The sequence below is a fragment of the Anoplopoma fimbria genome, chromosome 17, assembly GCF_027596085.1.
Source record: "Anoplopoma fimbria isolate UVic2021 breed Golden Eagle Sablefish chromosome 17, Afim_UVic_2022, whole genome shotgun sequence".
NCBI classification, from domain to species: domain Eukaryota; kingdom Metazoa; phylum Chordata; class Actinopteri; order Perciformes; family Anoplopomatidae; genus Anoplopoma; species Anoplopoma fimbria.
Window position 1 is genome coordinate 17,150,356 of NC_072465.1, and position 23,473 is coordinate 17,173,828.

Here is a 23,473-nt window from a genome sequence, read left to right on the forward strand (position 1 = left end):
GGGCCAGACAACCTTCTGTGTGGAGTTTGCATGTTCTCCCCGTGTCAGCGTGGGTTCTCCCACAGTCCAAAGACATGCAGCTTAGGTTAATTGATGACTCTGAAATTGCCCGTAGGTGTGAATGTGAGCGTGAATGGTTGTCTGTCTATATATGTCTGCCCTGTGACAGACTGGCGACCTGTCCAGGGTGTACCCTGCCTTCGCCCATTGACAGCTGGGATCGGCTCCAGCACCCCGCGACCCTTAACTGGATAAGCGGTTACGGAAAATGGAATGGAATGTATATTTTCGAGGCTGTTGTATTAGAATGCATTATTTTAGCTGAATAAATTATGAGAAATCCTATATACTTTCAGAGAGCCGAGAAAGTGCATTAAAGACCATCAAATTGTAGTAGCTGTTAGTCTTTTATCTGATTCAATAAGTATCTCTATATGTTAAAGATTTTATAAAAAGGGCTCGTTAACTATAAAATACATTAGTGCTTCCAATGATATGGAGCTAAACAACTACAAATGGCAACAGCAAGTAAGTGTTGATACAACACAATAAATTATATTTGCAATATCATTTTGCAAATAAAAGGAGACTGGCGTCCACTTTAATGGCGGTGTAAGCTGACCTCTCAGACAGGCTAAGTGTCACTGGCAGATGGTAGCGGCAGCCAGTCGGGACACACAGACGCATTCCTCCAGCAGCAGCAGAGTGATTGCGACAACCTGTGGTGTTGCCACCTGCTTCAGTACACTGCATAATTAAACCACATCCACAAAACTCTCGCCTCAACACAATGACTCACTTTCCCAGCATCCCTCAAGCAGCACTCAGCGAGCTCATTCATCAGAAAGTGCTAAAAGGAGCTCAAACTGTTCACCTTCTCTCTCCTCCTTTGTCTTAAAGTCCGCTCCATGCCTCTGTCTCCTCTCCAAAACATACATCTCTTTCTGCTGCACTTCCTAACAAACACCTCCCAACCCTTCAGAGGATTTAAAAAAAAAAAAAAATTGACATGCTCAGCTTTTAACAAAACACAGCTGCCTGAAAACACACAGTATGACTAGAATATGCGTGTGACGATCACGGGGGTTAGATATTGATCATTTACTTGCTGCCGCTTGACGTCAGCCCACCTAAGAGTTGGCAATGAATCATCCCATCATACACACATTTCACATCACACGTTTCCTTTCCTGTTCTCCGACTACTAAAATAAGCATTCAGGCAGTGGCTCATAATGGTTATTTATGCACCTAGCCCATTTTTAGAAAATGTTAAATAATCCTTCCTTAGTCAAAATAGAAACACTGATAGCGTGTTCATATAAAGTATACTTTATTTCTTATTTTACTGTTATCATTGGTTTTATTCAATCATATTTCCCTGAATGGAGCATTTGCCTTTTCTTTGAATAAACACATTTGGCTATGGAAAACAAAATTCAAGTGATTGTGATTGGTAGAAGAGAGTCCGAAAGACACAATACCTTGATATAGTGCTCTAGCCGAGGGTAAACTCGTCTTATTCCCAGGAGGACAGAGAAAAAGGTCCTGTGGGGGAACGAGGTAGTGACCACGTGTGTGGCTTCAGGAAAGGAGAAGACATTAAAGCCAGATGTCTCATAGCTCTTTAAAAGTTCCTCATCTGCCTCATTTTCTCCCTCGCTCAGAATACTGCCGACAGCACAGCGACACTGTGGTCCCGGCACCTAGAATAAAGGATCAAATGAAAACATAAGTAAAGGTTGATAAGAGAGAAGATATACACAAAATAAACTAAATTTAGACAGATCAGATAGAAAATATAGATAGACAGGAAAGGTAAGACTGGTGTAGTGTTAGCAGCATTTGACCTTTCCCTTTTTCCATCATTATTGTGATTCGTACTGCAATAATTACACAGAGCCTTCAATATGACAACAGCAGCACTGACAGATGAATGCTTTCAAGCAAAAATGCTATTTCAGAACAATTCTTAATGGTTTCTTATGTTTTTGTGCATGAACTGATTGCATAAATAACAACATCATCTCTCCTCTTGGCAGGAAATCTCCCTGAGAAAACTCTGAAATGTCATTTTACCTGCAGTAACGTCAACATTTCCAAAGTCTCTGAAGACTAGTGAGTTTTAATGTAAGGTCATTTTGTGAGCCGTGCATAGCATACATTAAAAAACAATGGGATGTAGGTATCTTCTCTGAAGTCAGCCAGGTGCCAAATTTAAGGAGAAATGATTCTCATTAATCTGAGCTCTAATTGGACCATTTGGCAACGCAGCAATTATTGCTCCTTCCTCCATTCTGAGCACCCTAGTGCCCATTAAAAAAAAAGAAGAAAAGGGAGACACTCTTTACAAATGAATACTCCTGGGACATCCAAGACTCTCTCCCCACTGTGCTGAGCTGAGCACCGCTGAAGGCTCATGTAATAAATAAGCTGGAATGGTCCAATTTGTCCATAAACCTATAGCACAGCCAATGTGTCTGACAATGCCTATTTTCTCCTCAATTCCTCCACATGCAAGGTCAGCCATGGGTAGAAGTGTGGTGTTCACTGTGTATTGCACACTAGGCTAATTATGCAGTTTCAAACACACGCACATAGAAATACTGCAAGAAGTGAGAATTATGCATACATCTGATCCAAAGATGTGTTTGGTAGAACAGATGAAAAACAGATGGCCTTATTTTGAGTGTTGTTAATAATATAGTGTAGTAGGCAACTGAAATATTGGCTACTAGACAGATTTTGTGAATTTGAATAATCCTGTGATGAATTCTGATAAACAGATTCAGTGCTTAATCTGATTATACAGTGCAATCATTGGCTTTACTCCGGGTTGAACTGCAACAAATAACCAATTAGCCAGTTCATTCTACTAAAACACTTTTTAATGCACAAATTGAGGAAACTGGCGAGACTACATTTCATTCGAATTGTATGATGATTGATTAATTGGTTTGAGTTCATTTTAAGCAACAAATACCCAAACACTCTCTGGTTGCAGCACTTCCAATGTGATAATTTTATGTTTTTCTCTGTTATATATCATTCTAAACTGAATACATCTGTGTTATGGACTGTTGGTAGGACAAAACAAGACATTTGATGATGTCAGCAAGGACATCTGATGGGCATCTTTTGCTACTTTCTAACATTTTATAGAACAAACTATTTATGGATTAATTGAGAAAATGGACTGCAGATTAATCGATAATGAAAATAATCGTTAGTTGCAGCCCTATTTCCAGGTGTTAGGAAAATAATATCACCTTAGTCTTCTTTTTCAGATGGGAATTTTTTCATCTATCTACTGTCATTTTCCAGCTCTATTAAAAGGTAGAGAATCTTCAGTTTTAGTCAAATTGTCTGACACTACATTCAGTCCGACATGAGGCCATTTCTAAGATTATGTTACGTCAGTGTTTCCTTTTGCCAGTGGTGTAATTTATAGATTTTTCCTTCCATGTGTTGGTATTGTTGTCACGTATGAAGCAACAAACACACATACAACTCCAGGATGCACATGATACTTTAAAGATGACACGACACGGGTTGTCCCGTAAGCCTCGCACCAACTCGTGCTTTGGATGTTCAGTGGCGATATGAGATATATTCACCGAAAAAGATATGATCTCCATCGAATGAATAAACATCTACTCACCACTCCAAATCAATAGTTACTCAAGTCAAAAGAAGAGTCAGGTTCATAGTGAAGCAGGCCGAAAAAACACTTAAAATGTTAAATACAAAATACATTGATTTCAAAAATCCAGTTAATGTCTTAGCTGATACAGATATAAAATTGTAAGTACTAAAAGGGCGTTTGGGAAACTTTACACAGGAGGATATTTTGGATGCTTGTTTAGGGGGCTTACAGTGGGGAATCTGAGCCAAGTGGATCTATTAATCATCACAGGGCTGGCCCACATCAAAGAACCAGCGGCATAAGAAAACAAGCCTCCGTCCACAATCTTTGTTTTACTTCACTGCACTCATCAAGACATAAGTGTGCGGTCTTTTGAGGTTTCTTCAATACACTGACAGCACATCTGAAGCAAAAAGTTTCCGAAATTCAACTGAGGGAACAACGGCCGAGTCTCAGTTGTGCATGGTCTGAATTAACTTTGGTAAGGCAACAAAGTAAGAAAGGAAAACTATCTTCCCCAGCATACAAAGTACCACACTCAACATTCAGAGAGGCTTACATTTGACTTCATGAACGGGCAAGTATCAAAGAGATTTTCCACGATTTCATCATTCACAGCAAAGTGTAACGTTCGGACAGATACATATTTCCTGACCAGCCGCTGCTTCAGAAGCCAAGCCCACAGCTTTCATCGTATTGTGACCCAAAACACAGGTCTCTGAGGATCGGCAGACACATGTGTCATTTCACCACCATTCCACTTGTCACATAGCTTTATTTTTTTTAGACAATCTTGTCTCAAGGACCGCAAACCATGACCATAATCGTTTACTTGGAATATCAAGTTTGACAGAAGACTACATGGTCCACCCCTGTTACCTCCCTCTGACGCTTGTCAAAGATGGACTCAGAGGGGGAGAGAGGGGAGCTGCCGGGTAGAGGTGATGTGGGAGCACTGGGTCAGAATCCCCCCCTGGCTTTGAAACTGTGAAGAGGCGGGTGGTGGGGAGGGGTTTAGTGAGTGGGGCTCAGAATATCTGTTAGCCGTTTGAAGGAACAGACCGACCTGCTCCAGCCCTGTATCCATGGCAACCATCTGAAGACCAACTCAAGTCCTTGTTGAGGTATTTTGTTTCTCCAGAGGAAGTGATTAAAGGAGGTAAAAGTGAGAAAACTGAGAACAGTGGACGAGACTAGCCGCGCTGACACTTATGCTCAGTCAGCTGCACTTTTGAAAATCTTTCTCACTGAAAAAATATCAATGGACAGTGTCTCACTATTTAGACCAGAAATACCAGTCCTCAGACATGAGAGCACTCTCTGGTTCTCCTGACGACGGGACTGAATGGCATCGTGAGGCTCAGACGCTAATGAGCTGGGATCATTACGCCAATTACTTTAACTTAGATCAGGACTTGGCTGTGACCATGCAGAGAAACTAGGACCCGATGCTGGCTTAATTGCCAGCTTGGGAAAAAAGAAGATGAGCATAACAAAAGTGTTTTGAAGCAGAGCTGAAGACCAGAGTCCACCACTGAACCCTGGTTACATTCCATCAGGTTGTTGTGCATCAGGCAACAGCAGGTTTAAGAAGTGCCACTTAAGTCAATACTGTTGAAAGGCAGATGTCGGCATTTTTCAGAGTCAGACAATACATGCAAATGTTAGAGTTGAGTGATACTGACAGAGGTGATATCACAGCATAGTTGACAATATGTGACAACGTTTGGTACTGACTATTAGCGCTTCCATATACTTTATTTCTACTAAAAATACAAGTATGTAGCATGGGAAGCAAAGAAGCACTAATAATGGCCAAGCAAGACGCTAATTGTCCCTTCCACTCAGCTAAAGATGCTAACTGTATGAATATGCACTCAGTTGCCAGTTTATTAATTAGGCTAAACCTTTCAAAAAACTAGTCAAGTCAAACTTTATTATCCAACTAAAGGGAACTGTGGTTGCAGTCAGATATACAAACACATTCTTTATAAAAAACATAATGCAACAATCTGGACAAATCACAGGGTCAAATTGTTCAAAAGGTGAGATCTTAAAAAGGTGCTATATAAATAAAGTTATTATTATTATTCTATTGTACTGACATTTTTATTATTTTGTTCATCCCATTTACATCAATAAGAGTAGGCTCATTAGCAGAAACACTGCTCTGTGTAATTATCTATTAAAACTATTGTTTTATTATCAATTTAATCATTGTTTTGTTTTCTTAATTAACCGATTATTCAATAGTCAAGATATATTAAAGATATATTAATGATAGTCTCAAATATGTCCGAGCTCTCTAATGCATTCTCTCGCAGAGGTCATAAAAAGTTCAGCAGTTTGTTACGGGTATGGCAGCCAGCTTCACACAGTGTTCTACATTTTGCTACAGTATTTTCTACACTTACCTGAACCTCCAGACCCTCCACCGCGCATCACACTGTACTGCTTAACCATTTCAAGCTACACCTTGTCACATTCCTTCGCGTTCTGTTTGGGCAGAGCCTTTTGAAAATACAACTCAAGCTGGATTCTCTTAAAAAAGTGGGAACTAGCACTGCATGATTTTGGAGACCCCAGAGAGTGAGAAGGATTATGTATCAGGAAAACAGTTCCAGCAGACAATATTTCCTGCTGCTTAAAGACACTGAGATTTTGGAAAGGATGGAGTTCACACAGGGAAGAGATAGGAATGTAGGAAAAACATCTCACAGACAAACCCAACTTAGTAATTGTTTTTTTCATCGGCATTATTGGGGCAGTTAAAGAGACTAGAAGAGTTTCAGTCACATTTGCTTAAGTGTTGTAAGCTTCCACATTTTGACCCCTGATCTTTATGAAACTCCAAAATGGTTAATATTTAAAAATTTGTGAAAACCCCAAGCTAACAATACAAGCTATATTAATCTGACTGTCAGAGGGTGAATCAAATACAATCCACCTGCAAAGTTGTTTGATAGAATATGTTTGATGATTAATAAATACACCATAACTCTGCAGCTGCAGGTAGACTCCCTAGTGGCAGATTTGAACTGTGGTCCTCCAACATACAACATATCACAAACATAACAGTCAAACACATGTGTCTCAGTCAGATGAGTTGAGACATCTGACCTAGACTCTTTTGATAATGCTGCCAATGATTAATCAGCACAAGGATGTTTTTGAAAGAAGCCCAGCAGATAGACTCAACAGATCTCATTCAAACTGTGAAATCAGCTCAATCAGACTCTAAAAGAAATTAGGATGTAGTTCAGTACTGTGAAAAAAAATCAATATCATCATGTAATTAAATAACCATCTGTTGATGAATTGCAATGAATATTGGTAGTAGGGGATCATAGTTTATTGCTTTAAGACAGTATGCCATGACTACATGAAATATAACTAAACTGATTGTTCATTGTGAAAATAAACATTTCACTGGACAAATGAAATTGTTTTAAATATCAGTTGTTATTTTGTGTTTTACCTCTGATCCCTTTACTGGTTTTAAGAGAATGGCGTTATCGCCATCTAGCGGTCGGCCAAACAACCTAGTTTACATAGTAAAATCCGTCTTATTTTTAAGCTAAAAGTAAAAAAAAAAATGGCAAAATAAATATCTGTTCTAGTAAGTGTTGTGTAATGAATATTTACCTTTTTAGGGTCATCATAAAACACTCCGATACACGAGAGCTTTGGTCCAATACTTTGAGACTCTTTGAAAAGTTGTACGCAGTTTTGGTATGGACCTTCTTTGAATTTGTAGACGAATGTGATCTTCTTTAAGGGAGGAGAACCAGTCAGTACGGTAATGTCTGAGAGGAGTCCCGAGTACAAAACGTAGCCAGCTACGGTCAGGAGACCCATCAGCAGACTACTGACCACACACAGACAGAGCCAGTCCAGCATGGTCGGTGTGGGAGCTGACGGCCGAGCAGGTTGCTTAACTTCTTCTGAACCCTTAACGCAGTTGTTACAATAGGCTGTAGCATTAACAGCCTAACATTTACAAGCACGTGTTTGGTGGTGTTTCTGTTTGCATTTGTCCTTGTGTTAACTAAAAGGACTATTGCTCTACTAACAGTACACATTGCACTGTGCTTCCTGGAAAGTACCATCTATGCCGACCAAAAGGGGGGGGGACTCTGTTACAAACAAACTTCTAAAACTCTTAATATAAAACATGTCCATGTAAAAAATAAAATAAAAATAAAAACACTTTCAAAATCCAAATTGAAGCTTGTACTTAATTAGTGTGCCGATCCAATAGTGATGGATCTTTGATAAGTGCAAACTTTTATATCCGGTAACCCACATTATGTAATGCCCATTGTTGACACTTTTTGTCATGTTTTTCATTTTGCATAGAAGCTTAAGTCAGTAATCTGTAGATGTGCAAAGCATATAGGCTCTGCAAAGTGATCAGAAACATATGTAGTAGGGGTTTAACTCATTTACCATACTTGGCTAATAATTAAAAATAAAACTGCATCATGGCAAGGCACTTCCTTGAATGGCCATGTGAGTCAGAGAATAATTGAATTAATAACATCTGAGAACATTTATTTTGTGATTGAACGTGATGGATATTGCACCCAAAAAAAAGGAGAGAAGGTTACAACAATTTGAAATAATCAAGCCTTGAGAGTTGTGTGACATCTGTCCCGCCCCATATGAGGGTTGGACTTGAAGGGAACTTGTTCACATTGAACCGCCTAAACAGAGATAAGCTTTCTATAATCTACTTGTTTGTGTGATTCAACCGGAATTCACGAAAATGGCTGGGAATGTGAGGACATTTTACGACCTGACAGCTAAACTGCTGTGTGGAAAAGGCTTCAGTTGTTCTGCACTGAAGGGTAAAGTTGTTCTCATTGAGAATGTGGCGTCTCTGTGAGGAACAACCACCAGGGACTATACCCAGATGAACGAGCTCCACAGTCGTTACTCGACCGAGGGCCTCGTTATTCTGGGTGTGCCCTGTAATCAGTTTGGACATCAGGTAAGGCCAAGTGTGAATTCAAAAGTGTCTGTCAATACTGTTTACCCATGGCATGATACTATTTAAATATTTAAACTAGAACATAATCTGATGTGTCTTGCTCGAATGTAGACATGTCTGTGCTTCTTGATCACTGGGACAAAAAACAAATGAAGATTGCTCTTTATTAATGTCATGCATTCTAGTAGCCTAATAACACATTTTTATTTGAACATCTGAATGACGTATTTGTTAAATTAGCCTTCATGAGTCTTTTCAGTGTGCATTAAGACGTTGTAACAGTTACACAGTTTGTCCTTTAGGGTTTTTAGTACAGTAAAAAAAAAAAAATGCAATATCACATTAACCCTCAACATTGCAACCAAGGACTACGGACTAGCAAAATGTTAACGTATTTCTTCAACATTATATTATGTTATGTAATTAATGTTATCTGAAGAAATAAGTCATTATTATTATTATTATTAATTTAGGAAAAATATAGTTTATTGTGTAAAGCCAAAATACACATAGCCCTTGAGGAAATCTGTCAGCTGCATCTGTTTCTGGCCCCTCTAAAAATGGCTGATAGAATGCCCCTACCGCCTTGATAGTGTGTGATACTCTACATTCATAATGTTACTTACATCAAGTATTATCAGAAAAATGTACTTAAAATACCAAAATGAAAAGTACTCATAAGCAGCAGAATGTATGTGTAAGTGCATTGATGAAAGGCCTAAGAGCATTGTAGCCTACTGTATAGTTGGTAGAGGTTGAGCTTATAAGCTTCTTTAAGATTGAGCAGTTGTGCACTGTGTCTCATATTTTATAACTTGATCAAAGGTTTTGTATGTAAAAATCTGAATCTGCAAAATGACCAGTATCTGCAGCTGTTTAAAGTAGTATTACTTGGAAACAAGGTGTTGTATGAACCTGATTGCATACTGTCTATCTATGATGTATTGTATGTTTATTTTGTTTTATAACAGGAGAACTGCAAGAATGATGAAATCCTAAAGTCCCTGAAGTATGTCCGTCCAGGGAATTCCTTTGAACCCAAGTTCCAGCTCCTTGAGAAAGTAAATGTAAACGGAGAGGATGCCCACCCCTTGTTTGTGTATCTGAAGGAAAAGCTTCCATTCCCCTGTGATGATGCCATGGCTCTCATGACTGATCCAAAGCTCATCATGTGGAGTCCGGTCCGTCGGAACGACGTCTCCTGGAACTTTGAGAAGTTCCTGGTCAGTCCTGATGGGGAGCCCTACAAGCGCTACAGCAGAAATTTCCTCACCATTGATATTGAGGCAGATATTAAAGAGCTACTTAAGAGGGTCAAGTAAAGTGTGCTACAGCACGCTGTGGGTGGCTTTAAGGGGTATCAGTTAAGACCAGTCGAGCCAACAAGTTAAGTCAGAGGCTTACACGTTTGTTTGGGGCATTTCATCATGTTTTTCTACCTTCATAAGTCCATTGCAACACTGTGATGTTTCCAGTGCAGTACACTTTGGTTGTTCAGCCTATTTACCCAATGAAGACACTCTTTGAAACCTGTTTGTGTGTGGAGTTTCTGATGAGCATGTAAATAACTGACTGCCTGACTGTATAACTCATGCATTGGGTAGACTTAAAGAGGGAAAATAAAAAATGTAATGTCATATAAAGTGCTACTGTCATTTCTGTACACTGCATACATACACACAAAATTCCAGTATTATCAGAAAATAAGTTATTTATTTTTGAGGTAGTCCTTTAAAGTACTGCTTTATACAGTACCAGTCAAAAGTTTGGACACACCTTCTCAATCAACTACTTTGAAGAATCTAAAATATAAAACATATTCTGGTTTGTTGAGCATTTGTTTGTTTACCACATCATTCCACATGTGTTCCTTCATAGTTTGGATGTCTTCAATATTAATCTACAATGTAGAAAAAAATAAAAATAAAGAAAAACCATTTAATGAGAAGGTGTGTCCAACCTTTTGACTGATACTGTATGCCAGTGCACTACTAGATAGTCTTTTTACTGGTGTGAACAAAATATGTGGATAGTTTTGACAATTACGCAAATAACTGATATTTAAAACAACTGATATTTAAAACAATTTCATTTGTCCAGTGAAATGTTTATTTTCACAATGAACAATCAGTTTAGTTATATTTCATGTAGTCATGGCATACTGTCTTAAAGCAATAAACTATGATCCCCTACTACCAATATTCATTGCAATTCATCAACAGATGGTTATTTAATTACATGATGATACTGATTTTTGACAATTACACCATGTTTAGTCGGTTTAACATGATGATGGCGAGAGTATAACTCTCACGTCCAATTTAGTGGCTGCTGCAAGTCAGCCCATCTACCTGAATACTGTCCTATCGTTATGCATGGGACGTTACCTAACAGTGCATAAATGTAATAAAACATTATTTTATTTTTTTGAATAAGTCCGAGATGCATTGCATTCATCATTACGGATATATTTAACCCACAACAGCAGCGCTCTGGCCGTCCGTGCTGTGCTTCCTGGTTGACGCTCCTCGATTGAACGCTCAGCTGAGCAGAAACTCGTCCAACATGGCTGGCCAGGAAGACCCGGTGCAAAGAGAGATCCACCAAGATTGGGCAAATCGAGAGTATATCGAAGTAATTACGAGCAGCATTAAAAAAATCGCTGACTTCCTCAACTCATTCGGTAAGCTTTTAACTACCAATGTTAATATTTTGCAGATAGCGTTATCCTTGTGTGGAAAGCGAGCCTTAGATCATGTTAGCTAAAGCTAGTTAGCTTAGCATTGATGTTGATGCTTCCAGTGGCCACTCCCAGTTAGCAGTTAGCTTAATCGTTAGCCGCGAGCTTGTTGTTGTTTTTTTTAGGATTGCGGTTTGGTGCCTTACATTTAGTTTCGCTTGTTTACTCGTGTTTGTGTCCAAACATTGAATGAAAAGTCTCCCTGATTCAGGTGTGGAGACAGCCTGAATGTCAGGCCACTGCTCTGCTGTCAGTCACATAGCAGCAGCAGCAGCAGCAGCAGCAGCATAGCCCTCTGCAAGTGTTATTAGTAACATTGATGTTCAATACTGTAGTTTTCATAATGCCTTGACTGTTTATTCTCAACACTATTTATCCTCCTCAGATATGTCGTGTCGATCCCGCCTGGCCACCCTCAATGAGAAGCTCACAGCTTTGGAGAGGAGGATTGAATACATTGAGGCCAGGGTAAGTACACTGCATTGTAATGTATACAACCCAATGCCTTTTTTTTTCTTTTCTGTTTGAATGTTTCAAAATGATGTAACATTGCATGTTTATTTGTCTCATTACAGGTGACGAAAGGAGAGACCTTGACCTAGAAGACATTATGGGAATGAATAGTTTCCCAGAGCTACCTGTCCATCCCCCTCCCTGAGTTTTGGAATAAGTGTGATGGATTCCACCCTCCTTTTCATGGGACCATGTGGACCATTTTTATATTTCATGGATGAGTTTTGTGTTGTTCTATCTCATGACACTTTTGTATAGAAGATATGGGTTTGTCTTTGGTGTTAGTAACTCAAGAAGCATCAATGTGATTAAAACTAAAAGAATTAGCTCCCAAAGTGTTGGTCTGAAAAAAAAAAAAATTGTGGAGCTCAATTATAGATAAAGATAAAAAAGATAAAGAGGTTTTTATTGATCTGTATCAACTCAACTTTGGACCATCTGTGTTTTATGCATTGTCATTACCAATACCTTAGAGATTTATGAAAGGGGAACATCCTTGTGTGCCAATTTGAACAATTAATTGTGTGTCATCTTTATTGAGGACCTGCTTGTACAGTGAACTGTTTGGTGATGTTTCAGGATTTAAATACTGTAATAAATACTGAACAATTTCCTTGTTGTATGTTGTATCTTATCTTGCTCAGATTCAACTTCATTGACTCGGTATGTTGGCACATTTGATAAATGTAATGCTCAGTAGGTATTATGTATAGGTAAGAGCTGGTAACAGTATGATATTTTTACAGTTTTTCACATTTTTTTTTAATATACAGGATTGTGAGACACAATGCACAAATCCAAAGCACTGGCATATATGCTTAACTGAAAATTGAATATTGTTAATGACTATAGTATGGACACTAATGTAGCAGTGGGGTTTAGTAGTGCTTAGTGACCAGGTTGAAGCCTAGAAACAAATTAAAATCCCCTGAGAAGAGCTACAAATTCAAAAGTGAAGTGATTTAGCAGTCACATAAGTTCTGTAGCTTAGTGCATTTGCTATACAAGGCAACCTATGAAATTATTACTATTTTTTTAAGTATTAAATGATTATGATTTTAGTGCAAATATGACAAGCCAAATAGCAACATAACCCAATAAAATGTCCGACATGTGCATTAGTTGAATGCTTCCCTTAGTTCAGCCTTTCAGGCAGCACTTCAAAAAAAGAAAACACCATACACATCGATTTATGCTCCCTTCGATGCCTCCTTCTTTAACATTGGCAGACAGATAAATATACGATTTGTGACACCAATTTTATCATCTGTAATGTCAGGACTTAGTTAACATTACAAATTATCAGAACCTTTTGGTGAGGACCAAGTGATGCCTGCGAGGCAAATGTGGGGCACAATAGTTCCACTACCCACAATGCACCGGGCTATACAGCAATGCATCCTGGGACAAAGAAGGTACCGCTGAAGTGTTGGGAATAGTCCTTCAACGTGAGATGAATTTCTTTCCCAGGGTTATTCAGACACCTTTTTGAAAACTACCAGGGGTTGAAACAGACTTAACGAACTACACAGGTGGGTTATTGTACACCCAGACTGGAAACATAAATAATATAGGGCTTCTCACGCTTAAGTTATGTCTTGTTAACATTAGACCGGATCCATGTCGTGGTTTACAAGCTGTGCGCACTGTGATCCAGACAACGTTGACTCGACTGTAGTGGAAACGTGCTGTGGTGTTCAACAACTAAAACACCGTAATGTTGCATTTGTGTTTTCTAGGGTTGTGACTCGGGTTTGTGTGCGCAGTTGGGAGACATGGGAGCAGATAAAAGGTGAGTAGTAAGTAGTTGGAGCTGTTCGCCATGGTAGGCGTGGCTTACTAAAATGGCAGCGTTTCTTTTGATTTTTTTTTGCAAAGCGAAAGCTAAAGTCACGTTAAATGGCAAATCAAACATTGTGCTCTCTAAATTGAGAAACAGTTGCATGTCAGGGCTTTGTAATGTATTCAACTTCTAAAATGAGATGGTCACAACTAACTTATGTTGTGGCTACTTTGTTGCACATTTGCACAGTTTCGCTCTGCCCACGTCACATACATTTAGGAATGAATTGATGGGTAAAATCCCTGTGAGTGTTAATTAGAAATGCAAAAGCCACTGTATATGTTGAAGCATTTCAGTGTAAATCTTTTGAGTTTCTTACTTTAGTCAGTGCCTCTAGAACATAGGAAAGGTGCAGTACCAGGCTTGTTTTTTGTGTACTATCAATCAATGAATTGTGTGTCTGGAGTTTGCTGATCTAATTAAGTCGTATTATAAGGAATATTTTTGCAATTGCAGAGTAGATGTACTGATGTGCTGCTTTGCCTTTTCACTGTCTTTCTCAATAGGATTAGTCGGACGGAACGTAGCGGTAGATATGGTTCTGACCAACCACGTGATGAATCAGAATGGCGTGACAGACGAGAGAGGGACCCGGATCGTGATCAAAACATGCGCCGCTGGGGCGAAGACAGACGCAGTGATCGTTTTGAAGGAGACCGTCGAGGATCAAGAGACAGTCCAGAGGTAAGATATTCATTCTAACATCAGTGAGTTACAATGGTGGTATAATATATGAGTAAGCATACTTTGTTGTTTGATGACATCCGCACTTAACTGATGTGCTGATCTATTTTATTTATTCATTTTTTTAAAGCAAAGAGAAAGAAAACGACGTAACAGTGATAGATCAGAAGATGGTTATCATTCCGATGGCGACTACCCAGAGCAAGATTATAGAAGGGAGCCTGGGGACGAGAAGAAAAGCAAGACCATCATGCTCTGGGGTCTGTCTCCCCATGTCACTGATGACGATGTAAGTCCTTAGTTTTCGTCGGCAGATATGCCACCCATTAGTGTTAGGTTTGGTGTCATGTCTTTTTACCATTCATTCTGTAAAATAAAAAGCCTTAATACAAGGCGAATGGAATCAATATATTAACACATCATCTGCACATTGTTCAGATTTGTTTTGCCATAGACCAACTGGAAGGGCCGCAGCCAGTGGATGTCAGGCTGATGAAAAAGAAAACAGGTGAGACTAGATATGAGACGGAACTCTACCTCCCCCCCCAGTCTTTGACCATAGGGCAAATCTGCTTCCTTTCAGACCCATTTTCCCATAGCAGCTAGGAGAGAATATTATCAAGGTACTTGAAAAATATTTAAAATGTTGATTTAAGACCTATCGTTTCAGTTCACTGTGGATCTTTTTAAGGTAAGTAATAGCCGCAATACCAGTTTAAACAGAAATTCAATTGGCAGACACACTTTGTTGTAGTGTGTGTTTCAAAAATTGCTATTCAGCAGGAATTCTTGCTATGGTAAAACTCCTAAGGAGTGGCCTATTGTGTACCAAACAGGGCCTGGGTCGTGAAGCAGTTTGTGGAAGACTTTGAATAATATGCCCATGGACTCTTAACTAACACGCCTCCCGTCTATATTTGAATGCTGTCTCTAGGTATAAGCCGTGGTTTCGCCTTCGTGGACTTTTATCACTTGCAAGATGCTACCCGATGGATGGAGACCAATCAGGTTGCTTCACAATCGCCAAGTCTAGTTTTAATCTTGGGGATCTGGAAAAATAACTAAAGGCAACCATAGTGCATTGTATAAGTAGTGTGGAAACGTAAAAAAACTCATGGATTGTATGCCACAGAGCAAAAAGATTTGAATTGTATATTGGTAGAAATTATAACACAGTTAATAACATGATTTACAACTTTATGTTGTAACTAATTTTTTTTTTGTAGTAAATTTTAATAGTACTAGCATAAAAGCTGCAGGTTTGACTCGTATTGTGAGGTTATCTCAAGTAATCTGCATTTAAGATAACGAATACACTATCTTTACCTTGCTGATAGCTCATGCATCTTCAATGATATTTAAGAATTTAATCTAAGCTCAGCCTTTTCTTTTGAAGCCTACCCCTTCAAAAGAAGGGGTAGGCGTCACTTTATTTTATCTTCCTTTTTTGTCAAAATGTCTGTTAGGGTCACATTGTACACTCTGCTCCAGCTCAGCCTGGGCACTCGGGTCCCAAACACCTAAAACCCTCTACACATCATGCTCACATATACATCATGTGCCTGTCTTGTCTTTAACACAAAGGCTGTCTGTTGGGGGCCCCTCTCCCCCCCCCTCTCCCTTCCAACACTGCTTGCTCTATTGATGAGATTGATGCTTTCCAGGAATGCTTGTGTAACTTTTGTCATCCTCTTTCAGAAACGTCTCACCATCCAAGGCAAAATCGTGGACATGCACTACAGCCATCCCAGAAACAAGTATGAAGACTGGCTCTGCAACACTGTAAGTTAATGATCTGTCTTGGTTTCATGGTCACAGTATCCCAAAAATGCTACGACAGAACACGTCAAACACACACAGGCCTATTAGTATATATTTTAGACCCACAAGTTAGAATTGTTGGAGTCCTGTCAGCTTATTTTAAGGTGCATCTACATTTGAATACGCGGTAAATGTTAGGTTGTGTCTCAGGTAAGTATGGTATGCTGCACCAATATAGCTTGCCTGTTTTCTGAGGCAGCCCTGTTGAGGGCTTTAGTAGGTGTATAATAAAAATGATGTGAACGGTTACTTGCAGTGTGGCCTGTACAATTTCCGGAGGAGGCTGAAGTGCTTCAGGTGTGGAGCAACCAAAGCTGGTAAGTAGTTAAATCAACCAGAGGCCACTGACTGCAGACATCTGAGCAGCCTGAGTCATCAGTGCTTGGATGCAAAGAAAAGTTTGTCTTTTTGGTGTTGTAGACGCCCAGTAAACCCAATTATATGGATTCATAAGTGTTGTCACTGACAGATGTACGTAAGGTGCATAGATTGGAAACGGCATGCATTATTTTTCTTGCTACCTGGCAATAACGCAAAATGGGGATAAAACGCGCTACGAAGTTCATGAAATAGGCTGATAGCACAGTGTCCAGATTATAGACTTATCAATTTATACCCCATTTTGAATTCTTCTGAATACACAGTTCTGAGCGTGATGTTAATGCACCTCTTACTTCTCTGTTATTCTCTCAACAGAAAGTGAAAACGGCAATAATACTGGAGTCTCGGAAACTCAACCAAGCGGAGATTTCTATGGCGACAGTAAGGACTTCTCTTTTATAAAAGCAACATCCTACTTAGTTTGGGGGGGATGTACCTATCCAAATATGATGTTCTTAAATATATATACTTTTGACCTGTACAGCGATCATCTTGAGAAATATTGCTTCTCATGCCACCGTGGAAGCCATCTTGTCAACCCTGGCACCATACGCTAATCTTTCATCTAACAACATTCGCCTCATCAAGGACAAGCAGACAGGCCAGAACAGAGGCTTTGCCTTTGTCCAGCTGTCCTCTCCTCTGGTAAGATGTTCTTTAATATGTAAATAAACATGGTCTCAATTCACTGTTATTTAGCATCATCATTTACTGATAAAACGTCCAACTACTCATCAGCGGCCTCCATTAGTTTTTCTACTGTTACTCCTCGGTTGTCTTTCAGTTTTCCCCTTGATGAACTTGCTATCTCATTGATGCCTGCATGTCTCTTGAAATTGAATATCCTTCTTTTCACAGGAGGCCTCTCAGCTGCTAACCATCTTACAGGGACTGCAGCCGCCTCTAAAACTGGATGGAAAAACAATCGGGGTGGATTATGCTAAGAGTGCTAGAAAGTGAGTATAATAGTGTATTAATGTGCATTGATTTTGTGATGGATGAAAATATTTACCTGACAAATTTCCTGAGATACAGCCACACTCAAATGAAAGTGGGGAATGAACTTGTTTACATTTTTTTTTGCCCTTTGCCTGTATTAGGGACCTTTTACTACCTGACGGGAATCGTGTCAGTGCCTTCTCTGTGGCCAGCACAGCCATTGCTGCAGCCCAGTGGTCTTCAAGTCAGGTAGGTTTTTTTTCTTTCTCAATCTTTCTTTTGACCTCCCGTTATTTATGATCTCATAACGTATGCTTTACCTTTTCAGCCACAGCAGAGCTCCGAGGACATGTCGGAGTACAGCTACCTGCAAGAAGGCTATACGCCAATGCCACAGGTCAGTAGAACAAATGAAGCAAACATTGTAACTGATCAATTGTAATTTTAGAGCATTTTCAGTAAAACACGGGTTTGTAGAAACATCTAGTGGCAGCTATAGATGACTACAAAACAAGTCCTTGGAGAAATAAATGACTTCATTTGATTCACAATCTTCAAGCTGACTGACTATAATATACAGCACCTCAGAGATAAGAAATAAGGCTGTACCTGTATATTAAAACAAAGTTTTACATGTTTTTATTACTAAAGATATTTACATCATCCGTTGGGTAAAAACGGACTTAAGTGAGGTATTTTTGCACCACAAAAGTTCCAAAATTAACTTTGTAATTCAATGAATTACCTTTTTCAATAGGACTACCAGGCATACTACCAGCAAGGAGCAGGAGCCAGCACCTCCCAGGGAAATGGGATCCTAGGAGGTATGAAATGCTTTCAGCCCTTCGTAATTAAACATTGCTTTTAAATGCAACAAGCACAGACCGACTCTGAACAAAGTAAACGTTGACTCTTTCATCTTTGTGTTTCCAATTTCAGCTGCCCCAGGTATTAAGATTCTTCCAACTGCAGCTGGAGTAGTGATCGCACAGGGTGCACAAGTCTACCAACCCCACATATTTTCGCAGCCAGCTGTTCAGGTAACAAACACATTTTTGTTAGTTCTGCAATTATGCTACAGTGCTTCTGTTGTATTAAAATGCGTGCTGTAACAATCTCTAAATAACCATTGCATTTATTGCAGGCATTGTCACTTGCCCAGCAGTTCGGAGCAAAAGCGCACACGGGGCATCTTTCAGGCATTGGCGCTGCATCTGTGCCTGTTGGCCTTTTAGCTGCAGCCACTGTTACCACTGCCAGTACATTAGGACAGACAGCTGACACCAGTACTGGTATGAGCACACTAGATCCCCTAACACCTGTCCTGTTGAAGTGTCATGTACATAAAGAGATTATATTGTTTTCCTAGTTACAGCTTGGAACACAGAGAAACAAGAATTTGGTCCTCCCTGTAGTTTAATATGATGTTCCTAGATGTTAAGTTCGGATTCCAATCTATGAATTGTCTAAAAGACAGCAACAACTAGTTTATAATTGACTAAATATGTGGACCAAGTAGCAGTACCTGAGATTAAGTGTGAAAGTTTAGTGAGAAATAGGGCTGGGACCACTTATTGATTTATCAATTATTCTGTTATGTTGGAAACTAAAATGTTTAGTTTTTTTTGATTGCATGGACATTTATCAAAATTCTCCAGTTTTCTACAGTAGTTGTTAATAATGTTATGTTTCATATTCAACAGTTCCTGATACGTCCACATATCAGTTTGATGAGTCCTCTGGCTACTATTATGATCCTCAAACTGGCCTCTACTATGACCCAAACACTCATGTAAGTAGTGCACAGCCATCATGTGTGAGTCACTTGGTTTCCTGTCATGTTGGTGAGAGTCACAGGAGTTCATTGGTTTTGATTATGTGCATTGGTTATCGCTTTTCAGTATTACTACAACTCTCAGACCCAGCAGTATCTGTACTGGGACAGTGAGAAACAGACATATGTACCCGCCTCAACCGACGCAAATGCTGTACTAAATGATAACACGGCAGCAGGCAGCAAAGAATCTAAAGAGGGCAAGGAGAAAAAGGAAAAGCCCAAAAGCAAGACTGCTCAGCAGGTATTGTGACATGATTTCTACATAAGCACATATTGTATTTTAAAGCTTGTGGCTTTTGTGTAGCCTTTTCTTTATAGTTTTCAGTTTTAGCTCTCATGTTGAAATCTGTCTGATACTTTCAGATTGCTAAAGACATGGAACGGTGGGCCAAAAGTCTCAACAAGCACAAAGATCACTTCAGGAGTAGCTTTCAGGCTACTAGTCAAGAAGAGAGGAAGGAGGCAGCAGCTGCTGATGCTGGCTTCATACTGTTTGAAAAGAAGGTAATCCAGAGGGATACTGTCTGACAAAGTTATGAGACTACATGTGGGAGCTTAAGACTTTAATATCCAAAATGGATTTATTGATAATTTTTTTTATATTTTCTTTATTTTTTTAGCAGGCAGGCAGTCTAGAGAGACTCATGCCAGAGGTGCCAAGTGGCCCAGAGGAGGAGCCGACAACCAGCTCAGGCAACACTTCCAAGGTGAGTGTTTTCAATTTGCAAATTTCCCTGCTGCGGGACTAATAAAGGATTATCTTATCTTATCTTATCTTTACTTTCAAGCAATTATTGTCAAAGCTATTTTAATTGCATTGTAAATACATGTACTGAACTACTAAATGTGCCATTCATATTAACAACCTTTACACCTGCCTTTGTCTATCCATGGTGTGTTTAGTGTGGGCTTGTGGCAGCCTACAGTGGAGACAGTGACCCTGAGGAATATTCAGTAGAGCCTGAAGGTGGTGATGGAGGCCAGGACAAGATGACAGACTGGACCAAGTTGGCCTGCTTGCTGTGTAGGAGACAGTTTCCCAACAAAGAGAGTCTGATTCGACATCAGCAACTCTCTGACCTCCACAAGGTAAGAGGTCAAATATTGTCCTCAGGCCTAACATGTTTTCCCAGTCCAATGTGTCAGTCAAGAAAACCTTAAGTGTATAAATTCATTGAGATATTCATCTTATCTTTCCAAGAAAAACTTGGAGGTTCTTCAAAGATCCAAAATGACCGAAGCAGAGCTGGAAGAGTTGGAGAGAAAAGAAACTGAGGTTCGTCTTAATACCGAATTACCCAGCTGCCTAGTGAGTCAAATTGTTCCTATTGTTAGTGAGACTGCATTTTAACCAATAAAATGTTTTTATCCTGCTCGTGAATAGCTGAAATACAGAGACCGTGCAGCTGAGAGGAGAGAAAAATATGGCATCCCTGAACCTCCAGCACCAAAAAAGAAGAAGTTCAGCCAACCAACACCTGTCATGTAAGGAACTTGTTTTTGTTAAATTCCCAATTTGAGGAAAATGCTTTTTGTCAGTCCCTACAGAACTCTAGTTGTTCATTTATTTTTATTTATTTTTTCATATTTAAAGCATTAAAATGTGTCTTCCATTTTTTTTTTTTCATGCAGAAACTATGAACAGCCGACTAAAGACGGTCTTAACAGTGACAATATTGGGAACAAAATGCTGCAGGCCATGGGATGGAAGGAGGGGAAAGGTCTCGGTCGCAACCAGCAGGGAATCACTACACCAATTGAGGTATTCACAACAATTACCTGGTGTTGTCAGTAACCATTATATATATATATCTCAGCATTAATAACTGTATATATGTATATTTTGAGTTGAAAAGTTTGTGTTTTTTCTCCTCAGGCTCAGTTGAGAACAAAAGGAGCTGGACTCGGCACTAAAGGCACCAACTACACCCTCTCTGCTTCTGACACGTACAAAGACGCAGTCCGCAAAGCCATGTTTGCGCGCTTCACTGAATTGGAATAAGTCGTTATTGTGAAGCTCAAGCGATTTATCGTCATGGCCTGAAGATGATTTTGATTCCACTATGTCGGCTTCAGCAATGACTAGTGAAATGACATGGGAGGAAAGGAGACGTTCCCCCTTTACTGATTTCACTCTATGTATGATGCCTTTTGTCTAATTGCTTTAACAAGACGATAGAACAAATCTGTAATGGAGGCATAAGATGGAGAATAATATAATTTATAAATTGTACATAGACAAAGTAATTTACTTCCCTTGTTTACATTTTTCTTCTGTCTTAATGCCATTTTTTTGGTCTCAGCATATTAAAATGAAATGTACAGTTTTTACAAAAATATTGTCTGTTTGTACAGGAAATAAATGAAAAATGGTTTATGGTGTTCTTAATCATATTTTATCACCCTTCGCAGACATGTTATTTAAAAAATTAGGAAAGTATCATTAATGAGGAGGGATCATCATCATCATCATCTTAATAGACCAGAAGATGGAGAATGTCTGTAGTTTGCAGCACAGTTTGTTATTAATTAAAAAGCAAAAGTAGGGAAATAAAATGTTCACTGTCAAAACTTATAGACTGATTTGTAGATGTTGCCAGCCCGCATCGACAAAAGCCATCTTTATATTTATAAATCATACTTCCCTCACTTCTTATTTCACAGTAAGTGGAAGAAAAAAACTTTAAATTAAACTACTTATGATGCGCAGAAGAATTGAGGCTGTTCCACTCCTGAATTGAATAGCTATAGTTGAATTAAGCTTTGACATACGAAACGTATAATTATAAAATATAATCCATTGTTACAGATTAACCTTTACTTTTGATACTTTGACCTTTAAATGACACATAGACCTGTTAATCTTTTTTTTAAATTTAATTCAGTAAAATAAATTGTTAGTGCTTAGAACATTATGATGGAAGTATATGACTGCCATAGGACTGCATTTTTTCTGGGACTGGAGGACGAGCCCTTCTCTTCTGAAAACTGGTCTTAATATGTTATATGAATATATTTTTCCTCCTAGTCTTCCTTAAATGTTACACTGATTCTCTCTGTTGAATTGTTATGTTTGACAGTCATTGTTTTGCAGCAATGTCTGAGCCTTTATGCTATGATTTTGACCTTTCATGATTGTCTTCTGAATGAACAAAGTGCCATTATCTTTCTGTTTCTGCCACTTGCTACCATCATTCCATTGTATTACATTTTGTATCATATCTGCACTACAACGAAGCTATAATAATAGTAGGTTCATCAGCAACTTTATGACATTTATTTTCAACATTCACACTGCTCATATGTAATCATCCCAATGTACCAAAATTTAAATAAAAAAATTTGTATTTCAAAAAATATTTTTTACACATATGATTGAGATTTTAGATTTTGAGCTTTATTTAATAAAACACAATCAAAAGCAAACAATAAAAGAAAAGAAGCCAATGTAAAAAGAACTAATAGGAGGAACATAAGCAAAAACAATTTAAAGCAGAATCGTAGGCATTTTGATGAGTTTTTTTGTCATTTGTTCATGAAATATGAGCAACCATAACAATTGGAATAGCCATAACTCAATATTGCAGATCTCTATGTTTAAAGCTTGCCCTTCTTTAGGATCTTGTCAAGAGATCGTCTGTCCTTTTCTGGAACGATCTTTGCCCACAGGCTCAGAAAGTCCCTGTGGATGGACAGATCCTTGAGGATCATTTTTCCATGGTTTCTGATGGAGGAATTTTAATTAAAAATTTTCACAGTATTCAGATAAATACAATTATGAAAATAGTACACTTCATGTAGGTTATAACCTGTTAACCCACCTCACTTCTGGTGCAGCATCCACACACATTTTAGAGACCGCAATCAGGAAGCGTTTAGTGAAACTCCTTCCTTCTGTCAACACATGGGCTGCTCCAAACCTGTCTGCCAGCTGGTGCAGGTATTGTGCCACACTCCTTCTTACTGCAACACAACGGTGGCTGAGGAGGGACAAAGAACAAATATTAAACAAACAAATCAAGTCAGTATATGTCATTTAATCTAATTTCATTTTGTTTTAACGCTGATAAAATACAC

At 38.9% G+C, this 23,473-nt stretch overlaps 4 protein-coding genes across 6 annotated transcripts in view; 3 read left to right on the plus strand and 1 right to left on the minus strand.

Annotated features, from left to right (window-relative positions):
- LOC129105743 (testis-expressed protein 264 homolog) overlaps positions 1–7,751 on the minus strand; it is a 40,519-nt gene extending 32,768 nt beyond the window's left edge. The window contains exons 1-2 of the mRNA XM_054616920.1: positions 7,291–7,751; positions 1,484–1,705 (exon numbers count right to left, since the gene is read on the minus strand). Of these exons, the coding sequence (XP_054472895.1) occupies positions 1,484–1,705; positions 7,291–7,545 (477 nt within the window). The 5' untranslated portion in view covers positions 7,546–7,751. The remainder of the gene's footprint in view (positions 1–1,483; positions 1,706–7,290) is intronic.
- Positions 7,752–8,311: 560 nt separating this feature from the next.
- On the plus strand, positions 8,312–10,270 carry LOC129105319 (glutathione peroxidase 1-like). Its single transcript, XM_054616266.1, has 2 exons — positions 8,312–8,638; positions 9,610–10,270. Exons 1-2 carry the CDS (start codon positions 8,414–8,416, stop codon positions 9,958–9,960), a joined length of 576 nt encoding a protein of 191 aa, XP_054472241.1. The 5' UTR covers positions 8,312–8,413; the 3' UTR covers positions 9,961–10,270.
- Positions 10,271–11,126: 856 nt separating this feature from the next.
- Positions 11,127–12,236, plus strand: brk1 (BRICK1 subunit of SCAR/WAVE actin nucleating complex). Its single transcript, XM_054617263.1, has 3 exons — positions 11,127–11,321; positions 11,764–11,846; positions 11,954–12,236. The coding sequence occupies exons 1-3, from the start codon at positions 11,204–11,206 to the stop codon at positions 11,978–11,980; spliced, it is 228 nt and encodes a 75-aa protein (XP_054473238.1). The 5' UTR covers positions 11,127–11,203; the 3' UTR covers positions 11,981–12,236.
- A 1,031-nt stretch (positions 12,237–13,267) lies between these two features.
- LOC129105580 (RNA-binding protein 5-B-like) lies at positions 13,268–22,173 on the plus strand. Of its 3 annotated transcripts, none has more exons than XM_054616675.1 (25): positions 13,268–13,423; positions 13,631–13,683; positions 14,241–14,418; positions 14,549–14,707; positions 14,857–14,926; positions 15,353–15,426; positions 16,117–16,200; positions 16,496–16,556; positions 16,936–17,001; positions 17,105–17,265; positions 17,479–17,576; positions 17,721–17,808; positions 17,888–17,956; positions 18,317–18,383; positions 18,499–18,599; positions 18,704–18,851; positions 19,263–19,351; positions 19,461–19,637; positions 19,760–19,900; positions 20,017–20,103; positions 20,300–20,485; positions 20,598–20,672; positions 20,781–20,881; positions 21,029–21,158; positions 21,273–22,173. In XM_054616675.1, the coding sequence occupies exons 2-25, from the start codon at positions 13,667–13,669 to the stop codon at positions 21,396–21,398; spliced, it is 2,553 nt and encodes an 850-aa protein (XP_054472650.1). In that variant the 5' UTR covers positions 13,268–13,423; positions 13,631–13,666; the 3' UTR covers positions 21,399–22,173. The 3 variants fall into 3 exon arrangements, with proteins under 3 accessions (XP_054472650.1, XP_054472649.1, XP_054472652.1); XM_054616674.1 differs by having other exon boundaries at positions 13,275–13,306; XM_054616677.1 differs by having other exon boundaries at positions 13,285–13,339.
- Positions 22,174–23,473: the final 1,300 nt, after the last annotated feature.